Below are 19,924 nucleotides of genomic sequence, written 5' to 3' on the forward strand. Positions count from 1 at the left end.
AGTGTAAGTGATCTCCAAATGGGGAGACGAACACACACCCTCACCAGTCAATCCAACTCTTAATCGGTTAATCAATGCTTAATGAAGCCTGTTTTTTAATTGTAATTGATTTAAATGCATTTTTCACTTCAGACTTTATTTTATTCATGTCATTCATTATTTATTTTCACTGTGTTTCAGCCATATACAATGAAAGGACCATAATATAAATGGATACAACAAACATAAACATAAAGCAAACATCCAAAAATAAAAACACCACAAAAAGTGCAGTCTGTCCACGTTGGCTGTTGGAGCAGTGTGTATGTGTGTGAGTAATGTGAAGGGGAGAGTGAGGGGTCTTAAATAGAGCAGTTGAAGTGAGGATTAAAGATTAAAAGTCCACGTCCACAGGTATCTGATGTTGACCACTGGCTGACAGTAGAATATATAGGGTCATCTCTATACAGTACAAGATCAGAGGGGGTCACAGCATGCGAGGAGTCGCAACAGTTACAGATAAGAGCACTTCTGAAGAGACTGCTGCCAGGGGGTTGGGGCCAACACGGGGAGTTAAAACGGGAGGGGGGGTGGAGCAGCCTTAATTTTAAAGGAAAGGGAGAGACATAAGGACAGGCCAGGGACACAAGGAGACACTGGCCACACACACACATACAATCAGAGAGACATGTCCTTCTTTGGAGTCTTTCTCCAGATGAGGAAAAGTGCAGAGTGTGTACAACAGAGGGAGGGAGGGAGGAAGGAAGGAGTGGGTGGGGTCGGTGGTCTGTGGGTAGACACCCTCTGTAGTAGGCTGGGGGCAGTGCCGGGACGTAGGTGTGGGAGTGGATGCCCTTCCCCCTAGAGGCGGTAGATGCGGACACGCTGGGCGATGTCTCCGCGGCACAGCGGGCAGGACAGCAGGGCGGAGCTGCAGCCCTGGCAGCAGCACACGTGACCGCAAGGCAGGAAGATCACCTGAGACTGAGAAAGAGGGAGGGGAGGGGTCAGCACAGTCCACACTGACTCACCACTAAAACACGGTGAGTGAAGTTTCACTATTATTATTCCTGTCTCCCAGCCACTGTACCCCCCCCTTACCTCCAGCTCCATGCACACCACACACTCTGAGCTCCCTGCAGCCTCATCTGCACTAGGCGCACTGGGTACACTGGGTACACTGGGCGCACTGGGAACAACAGGTTGGGGCAGACACACTACCTCTTCCTGCGGGGATGCCTTGGATGGCCCTGGGGGTCGGGGAAGGGAGGCAAAGGGTAGGATGGAAGGAAGAAGAGAGTGAGAAATAGAAGAAATATTATCCAACTTGTGTTCTCTCAGTCAGTCTGTCAGTCAGTCTGTACCTGCAGTGGTGGCTTCTTGCTCCTGAGCCCATTTCAGCAGAGCTTTCTGTACTCCCACCTCACTGATCCCAATCTGGAGAGGGAGAGAGAGGAGGAAAGGCAGTGATGTTATGACCGGTCAGCAGGTCTACACAAAGTAAGAATACAGTGGCCACAGAGAGAGAGGTCACTGCAGCACAGTAACACACTCCTGTACACTCACACCACTATGGCTAACAATGCAGTGAACATTGGAGAGAGGAGTGTGTCTGTGTGGCATGTGAGTGATTGAGCAAGTATATAATGTGGTGTGTGTATGTTTGGAGCGCGCGTGGCTTGTGTGATGCCGGTGCAAACCTTCTGCAGGTCAGCGGGGGACATGTTTCTCAGAGTCTCAGCCGTGATGCGATGGTGTGCAAGCAGGGGGAGACAGTGCTGAGCTGAGAGACGACACAGCAGGTCTACCAGAGCCCTGTCCACACCTGCCTCCTGCGGGGGGGGGAGGGGAGGGGAGGGGAGGGGAGGGGGAGGGGGAGGGGGAGGGGGTGGCAATGGGAGAAGAAGAGAAGAGGAGGAAGAGAGAGAAAGTGAGCAAGTGGGAGTGAAGAGCTCAGCCCATACACAGGGTAATTGGTGAGGCATGCCCAGTCTTTTGTCAACACACAGCGAGAGAGAGAGAGAGAGAGACTGACAGAGAATATTGATAAAGAGACAGGGAAAGATTGAAAGAACACAAATAATGGGCTGTGAGAGGGACAGGGAGGGTAGAGAGACCAGAGAGAGACACGTATGTAAAGACAGACAGAGAGGGGGGGGGTGTTACCTGCACACGCAGTGACAGGGGCTTGGAGTCCAGCAATCTCTGGTACTGGATCAGCCAGTAGTTCTCCTGAGTTGCCTCACTCTTCAGCTCCATCTCCGACTGAGACAGAGAGGGAGGGAGAGGTGTTAAAAATGAACAATCCACTGGGCAGACTAATGTAGGCACACTAGCCACTCCCACCACCAGATAACCACACCCATATTGAACAACACCTTACTGCCCATGAGAGCAACCCCTCCCACTCCCAACACACTTGGTCACCAAAACCCCTCCCTATTTTATGTGTTTGTGGTCTAGACCCACCCATGTGACTCAGCCCCGCCCCCTCGGACTCACCAGGATGTGTCGCAGCTCGATCTCTCTCTGGTCCTTCTGTTTGAGGAGCTGCTGCAGCAGATCACTGAGAGCAGAGCGCTGCTCACTCAGCACCTCCTACACACACACACACACACACACACACACAAATGCAGGCAGACAGACAGACAGACACACAGAGATAGTGAGACACACAGACAGCCAGAGAGAAAGAAAGAGAGACACAGACAGGGACAGATACAGATAGAGGGACAGACAGAAAAGAGAAAGTGAGAAAAAAAGAGACAGACAAAGGCACAGCGACACTCAATAATAGGATTCTGTATATATTATATATATATATATATATATGTAGCAGCGCTGCGTTCTAGAGTTCAGTGACAACCAGGCTGTGGTGACTGTCGATTGCCGCCACTGTTGCGTTGCTTCTCTGCGATGGTTCAGAGAGATGGTATGGTGGCATGTGGTGTGTTTGGATGGAGGAGCAAGAAGCATAGACCGAGAGAAGAGACAGAGTGAGAGAGAAGGCAACCCTAAGAGTGACACCAAAGAGAAAAACAAAAACTGCAAAAAAGCAAGGAAAACAGAGAGATAGATAGCAGGGAGGAAGGGGTGATACAGGGCAGGGGGAGGTAGGGGGTGGAGATCTTCACACAAAAAAAGGATATTAAACAAGAAAAATCTATTGGAGTCAAACTGACCATGTGGGAGCTGTCTGCACACTCCTTAAACAACATAAGTGCATGTGCGTGTGCGTGTACTGCGACTGGTCGGTAAGCACCTACCTGCATATTCTCAGTGTCCAGATCTCTCCTCTTTACCTCCAGCTTAGTCAACTGCATTAATTCAGCTTCTATTAACCTAATCTAGAGACATGAAAACACAGCCAGTGAACACCAGGGGGCGCCATCACAGCAGCTTCCTCTACAGCTATTGGGGCAGCTCGCAGCAGCCAGCCTCTGTCTGCGGTAAAAGAATCCTTTGGCCAACAAGACCTTACGAGGTCTGCTGTAAATGTTGTTGCTGTTGTATAGTAGTAAATGTAGTTTTATAACTGTGTTGTGTATCCTGCAATTCACTGAGAATTCCCTTGCACACACTACTGGAGGGTGTTATTCTGCACTTTGCCCAGCAGGGGAAAGACAGAAAAACAGAATCGCACTGGCTAATCCATAGAGAGAGGGAAGGGGCTTTCTCTGGCCATGGAGGAAGCTCTTTGGCTGTAAGAGAGAAGGGTGGGGGGTAGGTAGACAGTAGGCTGTAGGGATTGGCTGGGGAGCTGATGGTATGTAGAAAGGCATCTGTTCACAAAAAAGCAGCATTAAAATGACAAAAAAAAAATGAAAACAAACTGAACTCAGGACTGGTTGGTGAGCAATGGCAGGGAGTGAGAGGCTGCTGGGGTGCTGCCCCCTGGTGGCAGGTGGAGGATGAGTATGGTCCCTGTGCTGATCACATCTCTCCTTTCCACACTCTAATGCAGCGTCACGGGTCAGAATAAAGACTCTAAACATGGTTAAGGTGCTTGGTATAGTAATTACCACTATCTGAGTGAAATTAAGATTTTTCACAAAAATATCACAGTAGAAAAAAGAAAAAAGAATATCCAAAATCAGCAAATCAGGACTGTTGACTTGGTTTTACAGACTTGATTAGCCCTAGCCTAGGACTACTCAACCTGTGACCACACCCCCTGCATGCCATTGGAGGGCAGCGAGAGGCTCCACCCACCTGGTTGCGGATGAATCTGTGCATTCCGTCCCTCTGCAGCTGCAGCGCCTCGAACGCTGCCTTCTGCATCTCCTCCTGCAGGGGGAGACAGAGAGCACACTGCCTCAGTCAATGCACACTACAGCAACCCCACTGTCAAAACAGACTGTGTGTGTGGGTGTGGGTGTGAAGTCTGTTTCCGTATTTCTGTATCTGTGCATCAGTGTGTCAGTTTTGTACCTCCTGTAGGATTTGGTTGATGGCTTTGCTCTTGTCCAGCTGCTGCAGTGAGAGCACCTGTTCAAACTTCTTGTCAAGAGATTCCAGACTGGACAGAGAGAGAGAGATCCATGTCATCGCAGACAACACTGACCACCCCCAGCACCACACTGAGGGTAATAATACCACTGAGTCTGTCTCCCTGCCCCTCTCCTCCCTACCTCCCCACACCCTCCCTCTGCTGACCTGTTGCAGGTCTCTGACACCAGTGTCTGTCTGCGAGTCTCACAGGCCTCCTGGATCAGCCTGAGGGAGCAGCTCTCCGACAGCATCTTCTGCATGGCAGCTGGAGAGTGAGACGGAGACAAGCAGAAAGATAGATATCACACACAGACAGAGTTAGTGCAGGGGACTCTTTAGGGAGGTTCACTGTTCAGCTCTTGGGACTTGTGTAGTCGACTACACCCTCACTGACATGGACCCCAGTCTTATAAATGCTTTCACTCTCAGGCCACAAACCCCCCTCTCTGATCATAATCAAATCACTGTAAGCTAATTGGCAAACTCTAGAAACTCAAACCCAAGAAGGCTTGTGGACCTGATAGCATCAGCCCAGAGATGCTCAAACACAGCAGCCCAGAGCTAGTTCTGCATTCAGGCTGCTTCCCTGACATCTGGAACCAGGGGCTGATATCCCCAATATACAAGAGTGGAGACAAATTCGACCCCAACAACTACCAGGGCATCTGTGTGAGCAGTAACCTGGGGAAGGTGTTCTGCAGTATCATTAATGCCTGGATATTCCTTACTGAGCACAGTGTCCTGAGTAAGAGTCAGATTGGCTTCCTCCCAAAACACAGCACTACTGATCATATTTACACCCTACACACCCTTAGACAAACATGCAAAACAATAAAGCAAAGGAAAAATAATTGCCTGTTTCATTGACTTCAAAAAAGCTTTTGATTCCATTTGGCATGAAGGACTATATTATAGATTACTTCAAAGTGGTGTAGGGGGGTAACGTTTATGATGTAATAAAATCAATGTACAAAGAAAAGTGCAGAATAAGGAATGACTACGAAAGGACAGAACTCTTCACTCAGGGGCGTAGGCGAGTGGGGCGTAGGCGAGTAGGGCAAGACAGGGCTGCAGTCTGAGTCCAACACAGTTCAACATCTATTTCGATAAGTTGGCCACAGTATTGGAGCAGTCTGCAGCTCCTGGCGTCACCCTATACGATGAGGAGATCAAATTCCTATTCTACGCAGATGACCTGGTGCTGCTGTCGCCCACAGAACAGGGACTCCGGCAGCAGCTGGCACTGCTGGAGCAGTACTGCCAGACCAAAATAATGATCTTCCAAAAAAAGCCCAGATGTCAGGAGAGCAGATACCGCTTTACTCTAGACAACAACGCCTAGAACACACCCTGAGCTATGATTACCTCGGACTGAAGATCAGTGCATCAGGGAGCTTTGTCCTGTCAGTGAAAGAGAGAAAGCCCGAAGAGCTTTCTATGCCATCAAAAGAAAACTATATAAAATAAACATCCCCATTAGAATATGGACCAAGATCTTTGGCAGTGTTGTTCAGCCCATTGCGCTGTACGGCAGTGAGATATGGGCTCCACACAGTGAGCAGGACTACACTAAATGGGACAAACTGAACTGGGCCACTACCCACTGCTCATCCCCATCCAGAAGAGAGCACTGAAATTCTGGAAATTCCAGACAAGTCCCCCAGAGTCACTGCAACACAAGGCCCTGAGAGCCCAAGAGCTGAGCCTAAGAAAGAGCCCCCTCAGCTAGTTTTCTGTACTTTAATACAGCCCGAGTCCAAGATCTTTTAACTATTTTATGGGAAGATTGTTTTAAAAAATGAATTTTAAAAATCGAATTTTAACTGTTTTTAAAGATTTCGTTGTTTTTAAAAGCACTTGTTTTGTTTGGGTTTCTTGGTTGGTTTTGTTCTGTTTTTTTCTTTTGTCAAATACATTGGCCGTTTGTTTTTAATTTTAAATGCATCGGACTGTTTTGGTTTGTTTTTTATTTTATCTTTTTATTTTTTTGGTTTGTCCGGTGCATTTTGTTAATTTCAATGTATTTGACCATATTGTTTATTTGTTTAATGGATTAATTTGGCAGTATTGCCCTGAACACAGGTTTATTTGATTTATTGCACGTTTATTTGAGTTTATGTGTTTTGTTAATCACTTAAGATTTTAAAAATTTTAAGTGATTTTAAGAATTGATTTGAATTTTTTTTAATCATAAGTATTAAAATTTGTTTTGATTGTTTTTATTATTGAAATGTAAAATACTCTACCTAATAAAACAGTATTTTACTTTAATACATCTTATAAGGTATTATGATTTATAATTATATTATTTATTTTCCATATATGTATGTTCAATTGCTTTGACAATACACCTTGAATTGAATTGAACTGAATTGACAGAGGGAAAAGAGAGTGGAGGAGTGAGAGACACCGAGAGAGACAGAGAAAAAGAGAGAGAGAGCAGCTATTTCAAGTGACTGGTAACTACAACTCCCACACTCACCTGCCACTTCCTTCTTGCGCAGAGACTCCGCCTCTTCCTGCGTGATGGCCATCAGCCTCTCCATGCGCATCCTGAACACAGCGGGAAGAACCGTAGTCAGGCAAAGCAAATCAATCGCTCAATGTACAGGATCGATTGATTAATCAATCAAACTGCAAGTTGGCTTCGGTGTTTCAGAGAGTGAGTGCGTAGTAGCATCACAGTAGTGTCCTGTGCCGGCAGGGAGGGGGCCGAGAGACAAAGATAAAGAGACGCAGTGAAGACACTCACCTGTCCTCCTCCAGGGACTGCAGGAACTCTGCACTCTTCCTCTGTCTGAAACACACAGGAGAACGACTCAGAGTGAGATGGGAAGCGGAGGCAGGGGCAGAGGTGAGGGACAGAGACACAGAGATCCTCGCTCCCTCACCTCTTGTTCTCCATGAGTATGTGGGTGATACGCCCACTGATGCCCGTCTCGGCCAGGCGCAGCTGAGCCAGGAGCCGCTGCCGGTCCACCTCCAGGGTGCGCTGCTGCTGGGACAGGTCCTGCTCCAAACGCTGCTGATGCTGAGAGAGAGGGAGGCAGAAAACATTTTGGGGGGGGGTTACCTGTGCAGGTGTCTGTGGGGGGCTATGACAGAAGGGGTGTGATTGCCTGTCCAGGTGTGATAAATAGGTGTGTGTGTAGGTGGATAGGGTTACCTGTCGGACGGACTCCAGCATGTCGTCACGGCGCGAGGTGTTGAGCAGGAAGAGCTGGGTGTGCTCCCGCTGCTCCTCCTCCAGTCTGCGTTCAAACTCCAGCTTCTGCATCTGTTTCTGCTCCTGAGGGAGGGAGGGAGCGAGGGAGAGGAGTAAGGACACACACACACACGCAAACACATAAAAGAGAGAGGACGGACAGACAGACTGACTCAATCACAGACAGGGCAGGGGAGATACAAACAAGACAAAGAGGGAGATTTCACCTTTCTCTTCTCATAGTCCTGGAACTTTGTCTACAGAGAGAGAGAGAGAGGGAAAGGGAGGGAGAAAGAGAGAGAGAGAGAGGAGGAGGGGTGTCAGTATTGTTCTGTTCTTGTTGTTACTTGTCCAGCACTTGTGCTCTGTACAGTAGTTAGTGAGGTCTGTGATGCCACAAACCCACTGATACCCACAGAGAGCCCCTACCTGCCAGAGGTTGTCATCCTGTGTGCTGGGGGACAGATCCCCGTCCACGCAGTCCCATGCCGCACCCCCCCCACCATCGCTCTCCAGCACGGGCAGCAGGTACTGCGAGGGGGGGCAGTAGTCCAGGCCCAGCTCTGAAATATAGCCGCCCATCACAGACTGAGACATACTGAGACATGGAGAGACACTGCAGAGAAGTTTAGAGACACACTAAAAGACAGAGACTGACGGGGTACTGACAAACTTTGAGATGCTTAGAGACACACTGAAACAAACACAGACAATCCCTCCCCCCTTCTCTCTCTCTCTCCCTCTCACCTGCGCACAGGAACTGCTGGATGGCTTCCGTGCCAGCTGTACACACGCTGGAGGGTGGAAAGGTCATCTCCGAGGCGTCAAGGGTCAGACTCTGACACACAGATCACAACATTTACAACATCGCACACACTCACAGCACACAACGCAGCACACATTCAGAACACAATTATTTGTATTAACATTTTAAAAGATATTGTCTCTCTCTCAACCCCCACCTCACCTCCAGCGTGCGGGCGTGTGCCAGAGCAGTGGGCAGTGACCTCACTTTATTCTCGCTGATGTCCAACGTGCGCAGGCTGTCCAGGCGGCCCAGGGAGGTAGGAAGCTCCCCCAGCTCGTTTGCTGTGTGTGTGAAGGCAGGAGGGACACAGGTCACAGGTCAGAGCAGCACTCAAACTCTTATTTCAGATCAGGAACTTTTGTTTTAAGTGGTGCGGTCACAGCTTGCTTGTCAGTTACACTCACTGTGTGCCACGGACCGCATACAAACTGACTGGTTAAATTGATTAAGAGAATTTAAAAAACCCACACACACATACACACAATCGCATCACAGCAGCTGTGACACTCCAGCACAACCCTAGATTGCAGAAAAAAAACATAAAATCAAACCCTAAGATCCCTGTGAAGTGTATACTCCCGGAATCTCCAAATTAAACCAATACATTAGGGTTGTTGGAAAAAGGATGCAACATGACCTCTTGACCTCTCACCTTTCACATTGAGTGTCTGCAGTTGGCATAGGTCCCCAATGGATTCTGGGAGTCTCTGGAGCCGGTTCCTCTCTACATTGAGCACCTGTAGAGGGAGGGAGGAAGAGGAAGAAAGAGGGATAGAGAGGAGGGAAAGAGTTCCTATTTGCACTGTTTGAGTAGCACTATATTAGCATGTACATGCTTTGGAAACAACTGGTGCAGCCTTGTCATGATAGTTAATGCTTTGGGTTGGGGGAGCGAGAATGACAAAGAGATAGAGAGAGAGACCCTCACCTGCAGAGCTTTCAGCTGCCCAATCTCCTCAGGAAGACATGTCAGCTTATTCTCATGCAGATCCAGCACCTGAGAGAGAGAGAGAGATGTTGATGGAGAGAGAAGACGCCACAGACACCACACAGTGAGACAGACATGGAGCCTGAACCCCATCCCTGCGGTACCTTCAGCGTGTACAGTGCAGAGATGTCGCTCCCTTTGGGCAGCAGGGACCTCAGCTGGTTGCTGTGTAGGATAAACACCTGCATGAGAAACACAAGCACCGAGGTCACACTGAGCATGCTCTGTTCAGCACAGCATGGACTGACTGACAGATATGTCTATGTGTTAAAGTTTCACATGTATGATGACTGTATTTATTATTCTCCTTTGCCCTGTTCCTACCTGTCAATGCCATGGCAACAGTGATGAACGCTCAGCAGTTTTTAATCAAAATTAATCAAATACACAGACGGACTGACTGACTGATACACTGCTTAGGAAACCAGGTCAGATTTATCCAGTTATAGTACAGTGCGGACCCAGCCCCCTCGTGTCTTCCTCATTTACCTTCTTCTGCAGGACTTTGCATATGGAGATAGCACTGGCAGGGATCTGCAGGATGGACAGACAGACAGAGAGAGAGATTTTATTAAAATTATGTGAAATAATAAAAATAATAATTATCATTAGTGTGTTTGTCTGGAGGTTACAAGAATCATGACAGCTCGATGCATCAAGAGTTTTTTGGTCCTGTGAAAGAATATGTGGCAGTTTTTCTAACTGCAGGAGTTTTCCAAAGCTTCATCAAAGTCATTTCAGTCCTCCCCTTCAGCCACGCTGTCTCAGCTGCATGCAGGAGAACAGGGGCGAAGTCTGAACTGAGACGCTTGGAAGATACAGCGCCGGTCCTCACCTCTGTCAGCTCGCAAATAGAGATGTCCAGGATTTCATCTGCCCCGGCTTCCTTTGACTGTGGAGACAGAGACGCAGAGACACAGGTCAAAGCAGTCGTCATAAACAGCACACCAGCCGCTCTTCTGGAAGTTGATATTATTATTGTTATGTCTGTTATTCTTATAGTTTTATTATATATGAAAACATATAATTATATAATGTATATATATATATATATATATATTTGTACAGATCAGCAATACACACAAACCCACACACACACACTCATAAACTAACAAAAAAAATCACAAACAGATGCACGCACACAAAAACACAACCCAGGCTGCCATTTGTTCAGGATCAGTGGTGTCGCTTTTACACTGCCATTTGATCAGGATCAACTTTCAGCCGCCACAGGGGTCTTCGCATGTGCACTAGCACGTATGTCCAAACTTAATTATATGCATATATTAAATTAGTCCTTTGGAAAACAAAAACACAGTCGGGCCGGGGCTCAGCTCGGCCACTCTCACCAGACACAGCTGGTACTCCAGCCTCTTCTTAGACTCCTCGCTGGGCTTCCTCTTCCTGAAGAACAGCGGCATTCTGTCTCCACGGTGATGCACAGCTGTCTGCCTCCCACCCCCCTCCCCTGGGCTCTCCTCTCTCTCAGTCTTTTGACACTCTGAGGGGCTGTGGGAGGGTGGGGGAGAGGGCAGGGGGTAGAGAGGGTGGGCAGGGGCTGAGATGCAGTTACCCTGAAAGAGAGAGAGAGATATGAGTCAGATGGCCAGGGAGCTTAGGGTGTCCCTTAGTCTTCTGTCAGTCCAGTCCCCCCCCACTTTAAATTTAATTACTGCTCCTGCTTTATGGGCACCAGTGGTCCAGGCCAGTCCTCCTGGTGGTCTATGGGCTGATGCAACTACAGGCTGATCAAGATTGTTTTGTTTTTTTTGCCTAGATGAAGTTCGCACTAAGATGCAGCCTATTACAGCTCAGCACCGCTTGTCCATTTAGGTTGGCAAATGGGTGAGGAGGATGAGGTAAACCTATCCATATTATTGCACAGGTAGTTGTTGGAAATGTTGTTGAAATACATTATCCTTTACATATAGAGTCATTAGAAGCGTATCAACTTCCCACTTATTATACTATACTATAATACACTGTACTTTAAAACACTATTTTATTGTACTGTAATTTACTAGACTGTAATGTACTGTATTATACTGTTCTACACAGAGCAGAGTTTTTGCTTATTCTCCTGCTTACGTGAAAACAGTAGGCCTTCATGTATATTATTGTACTGACGAATCGCCATCATCAGCTTCATTATCATACTGCAAAGGAACAAGACTCTGCATGTTCTCACATATACATTAATTATAGTTATTAATGCGCAGATTGTATTCATATAGTTGGTTTTGGTGTCAGGGACAGATTGTTGTGCATCCATTTATTTAATGAACATGACATCACTGTGGGGTGTTACAGTAAGTCACTACGTTTTAATGGGGGCGTTGCCTTACTGTAGCAGCAGAACTGTGGCCGCTACAAAGTCTATTATTGTTACTTTAAAACTATAATAACATAGCACGTATGTATGAATCTATGCATGTTATCACGACGTATTTGTCCAAGACGACACAAAATCAAGGAATAACTGCACGGGTCTAGTCCAGATAAGGTATATTTAGAGTAGCCTGTGTAACGTCATTAAAACGATGTGCAGATTCGTACAATTAGTACAACTCCCACGCCCATCTCAGGTGCGTAGCCTATAACATAACAACAGTATTGACAAACCAACGTTGACTTTTCGAACACAACAGGCTAAATGCAACGTGTTGCCTAAATCAAAGCAACATGCTAAATGCAGTCAATCAGTGTGTGACAACCCAGAATTGCAATATCCTCTAACTGAAATATTCTGATTATTGATCAGCACCAAGCCCTCCACTCCTGCAGGACAGCATCACAGCATGACCAGCCTGTACTGCAGTACTGTTTACCACTCCCGGACGGAATATATCGTCTTCCAAACCGGAGCCTAGAAAACCGTTTCGGTTTCGACTCGGGCGGGTTCGTACCGTTAACAGCTGGTTCCGAATCCGGCCAATCGATGATGTCGTGAGGTATTTTAACCAATCTTACCTCCTGTTCAATGTTGTTGCAGAGAGGATCCTGTCCGGCTTAGATACGAAGCCAGCAGATTGCACCATGGAAGTCCGGTATTGTTTTCGGGCGGATACGGTAGGTTTAGTTTTTTTTTTAACCCACAATGAAAGAAAACAGGACTTCTTTCACGTTGATCTGAAGAAGCTGTGGTTATGTTATAGTGTCTCTCGGACTCCTTTCTGTCTTCCCCACTGGTTGTGACACAGCCGTATACAATGTTGACACTCAAAAAGCACTGCAATAGTGTTTTTCTTCCTAAGCCACACTCAACATGGCCGCCGGGCGCGGGCCGAAACGCTGGCGCCACACTCGCGATGGCCGCGGTGGTCTCGCGCGACTTCCCCTTGGCTATAAAAGCCGGCGCCTCCCCCATCTTGGTCCTTTCTGTCTCTTTTACTCCGGTGAAGGTGCAACAGTAATCGGTCGTCCCGAATCCGGGTTCATCCGACACCAACACCGAACCAAGCAGAACTGAACCGCAGCTCCTCTACAACACGCAGCCATGCCTCCCAAATTTGACCCCAACGAAATTAAAGTTGGTACGTGAGAAATATATGGTAACTATGAGTCCTCGTCGTGCGAGTCTGCCTTGAATAAAGAACGAAACGCAGGCATTTTGGTAGATTCACAACAAACTGAGGGGTTTGTGTTTTTTACTTCAGGGCTAATATTCACTTAAACTTTATTTCCTGGTGTTTTTGTTATTCATAATTAGCCGGCGGCGTTGACCATGCCTGACTCGGGCCTAGACTTCATCAAGCGGTTTAGCGTATCGGGCGTTTTATTTAACCTTAACTGTCGGTGTAAAGCAGGGGAGGTTGTGCGATGGAAAACGGCTGGATCTATACAGCGATATTATGTGGTCTGTTTTATTTCACAGGGTTTTGTTGTCATTTATTTGCTGGTTCCACTGAATATCAGTCGAGTGAACACGTGGTTGAGCATGCAATCCACACTTCACTACCGTGGGGTTTTGTGGCATCATTACATAAGTGACATTATTAAATTGTATGTTTTTATTTGGTCACGTTTATACAATATTGTTTTATACACTTGCCTAGAACCGATCTATATACAGGCTGCGATCACAAGCCTGCAAACGGGAGTCTGCGGCTGACGTCACGGTCTGTAGACATGGCGTGGACTGTTCTGGTAGAGCAACTGCAGAGTGGACTAAAGATGGATACAACGTTGAGAAATTTTAATGCTTTTTCGGAAACTGCAAAACCATTGTAGTTTATTGCAAGATTGAATGTATCAATAGTCATCACTTTACAGTGTGGGGGGGGTAATACAAAGTTTTCACTTTCCTAGTTTTAAATGATGGGATCTAGGATGATATTCATAGGAAACAATAAGTCGAATGTGATATTTATACCGCCAGACAAGGTGGCAGGAGCAGGTGGGGTGTCGTGCAGTTGTCCACACCTTTGTCAGCTTTTCTGCTGTGAAGACGGATCTGCAGCACCCCTTGACACGTTGCTTTGCTGCGCACAATTGAAATGTACAGAATAAAAGTATTGGCGCAAGATGCACACTATGCAAAATAATAATCCATGAAGTGCAGTTCACTTGGATTTCTTCCAGCCTTATTGTATTAAATCGAACACTTCAAGCAAACTGTTCTTTGAATTAAATGTATAAATCCAAATTTTAATGCTTCCATTTCAAAGACCATGCATAACTATACTCAGCTGTGTAGTCCAGTTGGTATACTATAACTTCACCAGCTGAGTTGCAGTATTAAAGATGTACAAGCACCCTTCATGTTGAGAACAAAGTACTTCAATGGTGGGATTTGGTTTTGTTACTGTAACATTAATATTCAGTGAGTTTAATATACAAGAATGTACATATTCTACTGAATGACCTGCACAAATTACAAAAATATCGTTTTGGAGGTTGACCGATTCAGTGATTAGATGCAACTTTACTGTATCTGTTCCCAAATTGAGAATAAAATTAGAACTGTAACCACAGATTAGCTATTTTACCTTAGAGTGTGGGGCTGTGTGTCCAGCAGTAATGACTTAATGCCTTCTGGCTGAATTCACTCTGGGCACTCCAGCAACTTGCAACTCAAATACAATAAAACCCTTAAATTTCCTCTGTAGGAGGATGTGCTTAATCCTGATCAATAATGTCTGGTTTCACATACCTTGATTGGTTAGCACTAGTCTTGGACCACTCAACATAAAATAAGTAGTTTAAGATGAGTGCTGATCTGCGTCTGTGAAACTAGCCCTGAGTCTTGTGCATTTTTGCATGACCAGGTGTTCTGAGCATTATTCCGGCCTGGTCCATAACTTTGATTTAAGATCCCTGCCTAGATGGAAAAGCGTGAGAAAGCAAACTGATGCCTGAACCCCTGCAGACTGTTCTGGTCATGCTCTGTTAAAAAGTGGGGTAGTCTGGTTTTTTTAATGTCATGGTATTGCTGTCACTGGTTTGAGTTATCTATATACAAGACCAAAAAAGGCTTGTATATCAGTCAGTGCTGATTCAATTTATTTAATCTTTAACTTATTTATTTTTTTGTTAAGAACCTTTGCATTTGCAAGTGATTATTTGTGATATTTGATGGTATAGTTTCAAGGACTTGCATGCTTCAATCCCTGTGTAAAATGCAAATCTGAGCCCTTTAATTTCAATGGGGAAGGGGGGGGGGGGGTTCAGATGTATGAAAAGTGAGGGAGTTCCTGGAGCCCCCCGCCACTATGCCTGTCCGTGTCCGTGACTGGCTTAATCCAGTGGGGGCTCAGAGAGACCCAGCTCTAGGAAGCAGCGTGGCCCTGACCAGTGGGCGGCTCTGTGCCAAATGGCCTGGAACACAATCACTGTGAGGTTACAGCGGTGTTGTGGCTGTCGTGCTTTTTCTGTGTTGAGGTGTGTGTTGCTCAGTGTTGTCCCTTCCCACAGTGTTCCTGAGGTGCACAGGAGGAGAAGTTGGTGCCACCTCTGCTCTGGCCCCCAAGATCGGACCCCTGGGTCTGGTGAGTACCACTTAAACTACCAGTCTAGAGCCCAGTTGGGATTCTAGGTTCATTTCAGTACCAATCTTATGTTCTCCTGTCTTCTCATATCATAGTTCTTTGCCAGTCTGTCTTGTGCTTTTCTCTTGGCCTCTGTGCCAGATTCACAGCGTCTCCCAGGCCTGGTGGTATAGATTGAGCACTGTAGAAACAGCAGCTGTCTTTCAGGCATGATGCCGCCAGCCTGAGTGGGAGAGCCCCCCGCCACTATGCCTGTCTGTGTCAGTGACTGGCTTAATCCAGTGGGGGCTCAGAAAGACCCAGCTCTAGGAAGCAGGCTAGCCCTGACCTGTGGGCAGCTCTGTGCCAAATGGCCTGGAACACACATTGAGATGCACGCATGCACACTCTCATGCACCAGTAAGAACTGGTCCGTTACATTCCCTTATAGTCCTGTTGGCACTTCACCCCTGCACACAAGTAAGGATGCCACAGTGCATTTAGTGGAGCTGTTAAGTCTTCTCTTGCACTTGGTCTCTGGGATAAATCAGCAGCTTGGTTTCTCTCAATATAGAAAACCCACTTTAATCATATTCCTAGTAGTCTTTCCTCTAGGATTTGTGCTCATCTTTCTCTCTCTCCCCCACTCTTGCCACAGTCCCCCAAGAAAGTGGGTGATGACATTGCCAAGGCAACCGGTGACTGGAAGGGCCTGAGGATCACAGTGAAGCTGACCATCCAGAACAGACAGGCACAGGTACTGCAGTCTTTGTGTCCCACCCCCCCCCCTCCCTCTCCATGTCCAGCAAAATGCCTTGAATCCCATTCTATAAGCCCCTCTCTCTCCCATGTATAGATCGAGGTGGTGCCCTCTGCCTCTGCCCTCATCATCAAAGCACTGAAGGAGCCCCCCCGTGACAGGAAGAAGGTCAAGAACAGTGAGTATCCCCATTCAGGGCCCCATCTGTTCTGTTCTGTCCTGTCCTGCTGGTCAGCCTGCTAGTACCATGGCCTCCCTGTCAGGCCCGGCTCAGCCCACCCAGTATCTTGTGCTGGTGCGTGGTGCCATTTCTGATCCTTACGGCTTACATTCGTGGCTGTAGTTTATTTTGTCTTTGTTCTTACTCTGACTGTGAGACTGAGGAGCCCCCCGCCACTATGCCTGTCTGTGTCCGTGACTGGCTTAATCCAGTGGGGGCTCAGAGAGACCCAGCTCTAGGAAGCAGCGTGGCCCTGACCAGTGGGCGGCTCTGTGCCAAATGGCCTGGAACACAAATGCACACACCCAGATAGATGTGCATTAAACCGCTGTTGTGGTAAAGCTTGGCCAGTGTGTACGTTGATCTTGTGAAGCACTCCAAGGCAAATCTTTTGGCTAAGGGGCTCTGCCAAATCAATATTGATATACATTGGAACATGTATAAAAAAAAATCTCTATCTTGGCAGGAGCTGCCTAGATTGATCCACAGTAGGATGAAGGCCTCCCAAACATTTTCTGTAATCTTCCAATATTCTGTGGTAGTCTTCTGGGTCTTCATTTCTTGGGATCCATTCAATAGCTTCTTTTGTCCATCTTGAAATATGTCTGGCCTACTGCCATTTTTTCATATAAAATCTATATAACCTGACTTCATACTGAGTAATTAGCATTTTTAGCTATGCACTACTCGAGTCCTCCCTCTAGCCAAGTACAGACACATTAGTGTCCAGGGGAATCCACTTTCCTTCCCTTAGCCCTGTAGTGTGGTGGCTGATTGCTTCTCCTCTCTCCCCAGTCAAGCACAGCGGCAGTGTGACCTTCGATGAGATCGTGTCCATCGCCCGGCAGATGAGGCCGCGCTCCATCGCCAGGGAGCTCTCTGGTAAGTGCAGTCATGGTGGTGGGGGGGAGGTCTAGAGCCACAGCTGGCCAATGAGGAGAGGGGGCCTGTGAAGCAAAGTGACCAATGGGAGATGTTTTTGTCAACTGCCCCTACTTTCTGAAAAGCTTGGAGTAGTAGGTTGTCATGTGGAAGTGTGGCAGATTGTCCCGCTGACTGAAGTTGATGCCACATACATAATTCAAGGCCTTGGTTTAAGAAGCTAACTTGGCCTCTGATATAACTGGCTGAAATGGGACTGAAAGAGGGGACAATGACCCTGGAGCCCCCCGCCACTATGCCTGTCTGTGTCAGTGACTGGTTTAATCCAGTGGGGGCTCAGAGAGACCCAGCTCTAGGAAGCAGGCCAGCCCTGACCTGTGGGCAGCTCTGTGCCAAATGGCCTGGAACACACTCTTGAGATGCACGGACACAATCGCCTCTGGAAAGGAACTGAATTTTAGTGTTGAGCAAAGTATTGCTGGGTGGATGATGTGACTGACTTCTCTCTCCCTACCCCCCCTCTCCCTAATTCCAGGAACCATTAAGGAAATACTGGGCACTGCTCAGTCTGTTGGCTGCACCATCGATGGCCGCCCCCCCCACGATGTCATCGATGACATCAACAGCGGCAAAGTGGAGTGCCCCTCGGTGAGTGACCTGTGCTTCTGCCTGCCCTTCTTTCTGCACCCTGCCCTGGCCCAGCATAGTGTCGCAAGCCTGACTCTGAGCACAGAGCTGCTGCAGGGGTCTGTGGGAGAGCCCCCCGCCACTATGCCTGTCTGTGTCAGTGACTGGCTTAATCCAGTGGGGGCTCAGAGAGACCCAGCTCTAGGAAGCAGCGTGGCCCTGACCTGTGGGCGGCTCTGTGCCAAATGGCCTGGAACACACATTGAGATGCATGTCCTCCCACTCCTAGAGGCTAATTCTTAGTGATCTGCTTTTTCTATAGTATTTCTCACACTAGAAGTAACTCTTAACCAGACATTTTCTTCTCTTGCAGGATTAAGATGCCAGCCGAAGGAGTACACTCAAAAGTTAAAATAAATTTCTAAGAAAAATTAAACCTGAGTACAGCCTGGCTTTCTTCTTGGACTCGATGTTCTTGCCATTGGGTGGCTTTGTCAACTAATGAAAAGGGAGAGGGGATTGGTTAAGTAAGGTCACTGTTCAGTGCAGCTAGGGGTTCTGATTCTGGAAGGTTGCAGTGTATAGAGTGGGTATTTGAGTAGTTTCTGATAACACATCTGGCTGGTTGTACAATTATGGCATGGTGACTAACTGCAAACCGATGCACACTAGAAAAAACATGTTCCCCTTTCCCTCAACCTTAAACCAGAGAACTGTGGAGAAATCTAAATCTTGCACAAATAGAGTATTTCAGTTTCACAATTGTAGCCTCACTGTTTCAATTCCTTATTGTGTTGCTCACATTGGTTTTGTTCTCACCCTCCTGCTCTTCTGTAGATGGTTTACTGCTACTTCACCTGGCTAGGATTTATAGTGTAGTTTTTATTAAACCAACATTAAAATTCATCAATGTTTTAATGTATTTTATTATAAAATGTATACAAACATTTAAGTAAAGGTACATCAAAGGAAAGTCTCCCTGCCCCAAGTCTATACAACTGCACCCGGATTAAAAAAATAAGTAATGGCTCTAAGAATCTGCTTGTGAGGAGGGAAGTGGTTAGGAGACCAAGATTGTCAGTTGTGCAGAATTCCAGGGCCTGCATCTCGCCCGAGTGCATGGAGAGAGAGGCCCAGAGTAATACACATTTTTATGGGAAAGTAGCACTCAAGCCATAGCACCGGTCTCATTGGCTTATCTGCTGTAGTTCCTGATTTAGTGGCAACTTAAAATACCAGGCTGATATCTCCTACTGGAAATGACTGATGAGACTGAGTAGAGTATGAGTCCCAGTTTAGCTGCTTCAGGGGCTGAGAAGCTGTGCTGGTTATAAATGCCCTTGAGCTGCCCACAAAGGTCTAATGGGGTGGGATACCTAGAGTTTTGTTTATACAGATAACTTATGGAAGAGAGTCCAGTTTTGTTTCTTTTGATGTTCCTCTATTAAGTTATTTAGCAGGATTCTTTACTTGACTGCAGTTTTACTTTTTATAATTTAAACTTTTCCAGTATTTCAGCTGAACTTGATTGATGACTGAAAGTATTAATTTCTGCCATCCCTTTTAGGAGAATAACTGAGATCCAAATTATTCAGTTGCTTACAGAAAGAGGACCATTGTTTTTTTTTTTTAAGAAATCCCTGAATCATTGCTGTATCCTGGTACACCATTGTAATTTAGCAGCTGCTCTGTTGTTGCTAAGGCATCACTTGAGTAACAATACTCTATAAATAAACAAGCAGCCCTCACAGGAGGAGGAGACTGGGAGAGATGGGGGAGTACAGTGTCCTCAACTAGGATAGGTAAAATATAGGTGGGGGGAGAGCTCCCTGCAAAGTCTGGGGACACAGATGAGGTCAGAATCCAATACCATGCTACATGTTAGCAGGGATCACGGAGTTTTGATAAAACTCAGGTTCCCAATTGTGGACATGATGCCTGCTTTTCTGAGAGGAATAAAGCCAGTTGCCCCCCTCCCTTCTCAAAAAAAGTAAAGTA

General features: G+C 46.8%; 2 protein-coding genes, 1 long non-coding RNA gene and 5 other non-coding genes across 8 annotated transcripts; 7 read left to right on the forward strand and 1 right to left on the reverse strand.

Annotated features, from left to right (window-relative positions):
- Positions 1 to 115: 115 nt before the first annotated feature.
- lrsam1 (leucine rich repeat and sterile alpha motif containing 1) lies at positions 116 to 12,581 on the reverse strand. The gene is made up of 25 exons (XM_066713186.1): positions 12,442 to 12,581; positions 10,821 to 11,045; positions 10,307 to 10,363; positions 9,961 to 10,005; positions 9,576 to 9,653; positions 9,412 to 9,480; positions 9,136 to 9,220; positions 8,643 to 8,764; positions 8,423 to 8,513; positions 8,105 to 8,238; positions 7,903 to 7,932; positions 7,637 to 7,759; positions 7,362 to 7,501; positions 7,223 to 7,267; positions 6,953 to 7,023; positions 4,636 to 4,735; positions 4,411 to 4,498; positions 4,192 to 4,266; positions 3,246 to 3,326; positions 2,482 to 2,577; positions 2,146 to 2,244; positions 1,680 to 1,811; positions 1,344 to 1,416; positions 1,081 to 1,229; positions 116 to 963 (listed from the first exon to the last, which is right to left on the reverse strand). Exons 2-25 carry the CDS (start codon positions 10,890 to 10,892, stop codon positions 841 to 843), a joined length of 2,178 nt encoding a protein of 725 aa, XP_066569283.1. The 5' UTR covers positions 10,893 to 11,045; positions 12,442 to 12,581; the 3' UTR covers positions 116 to 840.
- LOC136758643 (uncharacterized) lies at positions 12,051 to 12,697 on the forward strand. The gene is made up of 2 exons (XR_010819981.1): positions 12,051 to 12,369; positions 12,464 to 12,697. It is a non-coding gene; the product is annotated as an uncharacterized LOC136758643 (long non-coding RNA).
- Positions 12,698 to 12,825: 128 nt separating this feature from the next.
- Positions 12,826 to 18,362, forward strand: rpl12 (ribosomal protein L12). Its single transcript, XM_066713189.1, has 7 exons — positions 12,826 to 13,004; positions 15,385 to 15,458; positions 16,096 to 16,194; positions 16,294 to 16,375; positions 17,213 to 17,299; positions 17,835 to 17,947; positions 18,300 to 18,362. The coding sequence occupies exons 1-7, from the start codon at positions 12,968 to 12,970 to the stop codon at positions 18,303 to 18,305; spliced, it is 498 nt and encodes a 165-aa protein (XP_066569286.1). The 5' UTR covers positions 12,826 to 12,967; the 3' UTR covers positions 18,306 to 18,362.
- On the forward strand, positions 15,174 to 15,299 carry LOC136759510 (small nucleolar RNA SNORA65). Its single transcript, XR_010820034.1, has one exon. It is a non-coding gene; the product is annotated as a small nucleolar RNA SNORA65 (small nucleolar RNA).
- LOC136759509 (small nucleolar RNA SNORA65) lies at positions 15,698 to 15,823 on the forward strand. Its single transcript, XR_010820033.1, has one exon. It is a non-coding gene; the product is annotated as a small nucleolar RNA SNORA65 (small nucleolar RNA).
- On the forward strand, positions 16,587 to 16,712 carry LOC136759511 (small nucleolar RNA SNORA65). The gene has a single exon (XR_010820035.1). It is a non-coding gene; the product is annotated as a small nucleolar RNA SNORA65 (small nucleolar RNA).
- On the forward strand, positions 17,586 to 17,711 carry LOC136759507 (small nucleolar RNA SNORA65). The gene has a single exon (XR_010820031.1). It is a non-coding gene; the product is annotated as a small nucleolar RNA SNORA65 (small nucleolar RNA).
- LOC136759508 (small nucleolar RNA SNORA65) lies at positions 18,062 to 18,187 on the forward strand. The gene has a single exon (XR_010820032.1). It is a non-coding gene; the product is annotated as a small nucleolar RNA SNORA65 (small nucleolar RNA).
- Positions 18,363 to 19,924: the final 1,562 nt, after the last annotated feature.

This window comes from Amia ocellicauda, chromosome 9 (genome assembly GCF_036373705.1).
Source record: "Amia ocellicauda isolate fAmiCal2 chromosome 9, fAmiCal2.hap1, whole genome shotgun sequence".
Taxonomy (NCBI): domain Eukaryota; kingdom Metazoa; phylum Chordata; class Actinopteri; order Amiiformes; family Amiidae; genus Amia; species Amia ocellicauda.

Excerpts from the sequence above, each read along its gene's own strand:
- lrsam1 (XM_066713186.1), bottom strand. The coding sequence starts at position 10,892 with ATGCCGCTGTTCTTCAGGAAGAGGAAGCCCAGCGAGGAGTCTAAGAAG. Across the intron at positions 8,765-9,135 it reads GCAGACACTCAATGTGAAAG|CAAACGAGCTGGGGGAGCTT; the intron begins GTGAGAGGTCAA and ends TCACACACACAG. Across the intron at positions 1,812-2,145 it reads CCCTGTCACTGCGTGTGCAG|GAGGCAGGTGTGGACAGGGC; the intron begins GTAACACCCCCC and ends CCCCCCCCGCAG.
- rpl12 (XM_066713189.1), top strand. The coding sequence starts at position 12,968 with ATGCCTCCCAAATTTGACCCCAACGAAATTAAAGTTG. Across the intron at positions 16,195-16,293 it reads TCCAGAACAGACAGGCACAG|ATCGAGGTGGTGCCCTCTGC; the intron begins GTACTGCAGTCT and ends TCCCATGTATAG. Across the intron at positions 16,376-17,212 it reads CAGGAAGAAGGTCAAGAACA|TCAAGCACAGCGGCAGTGTG; the intron begins GTGAGTATCCCC and ends CTCTCTCCCCAG.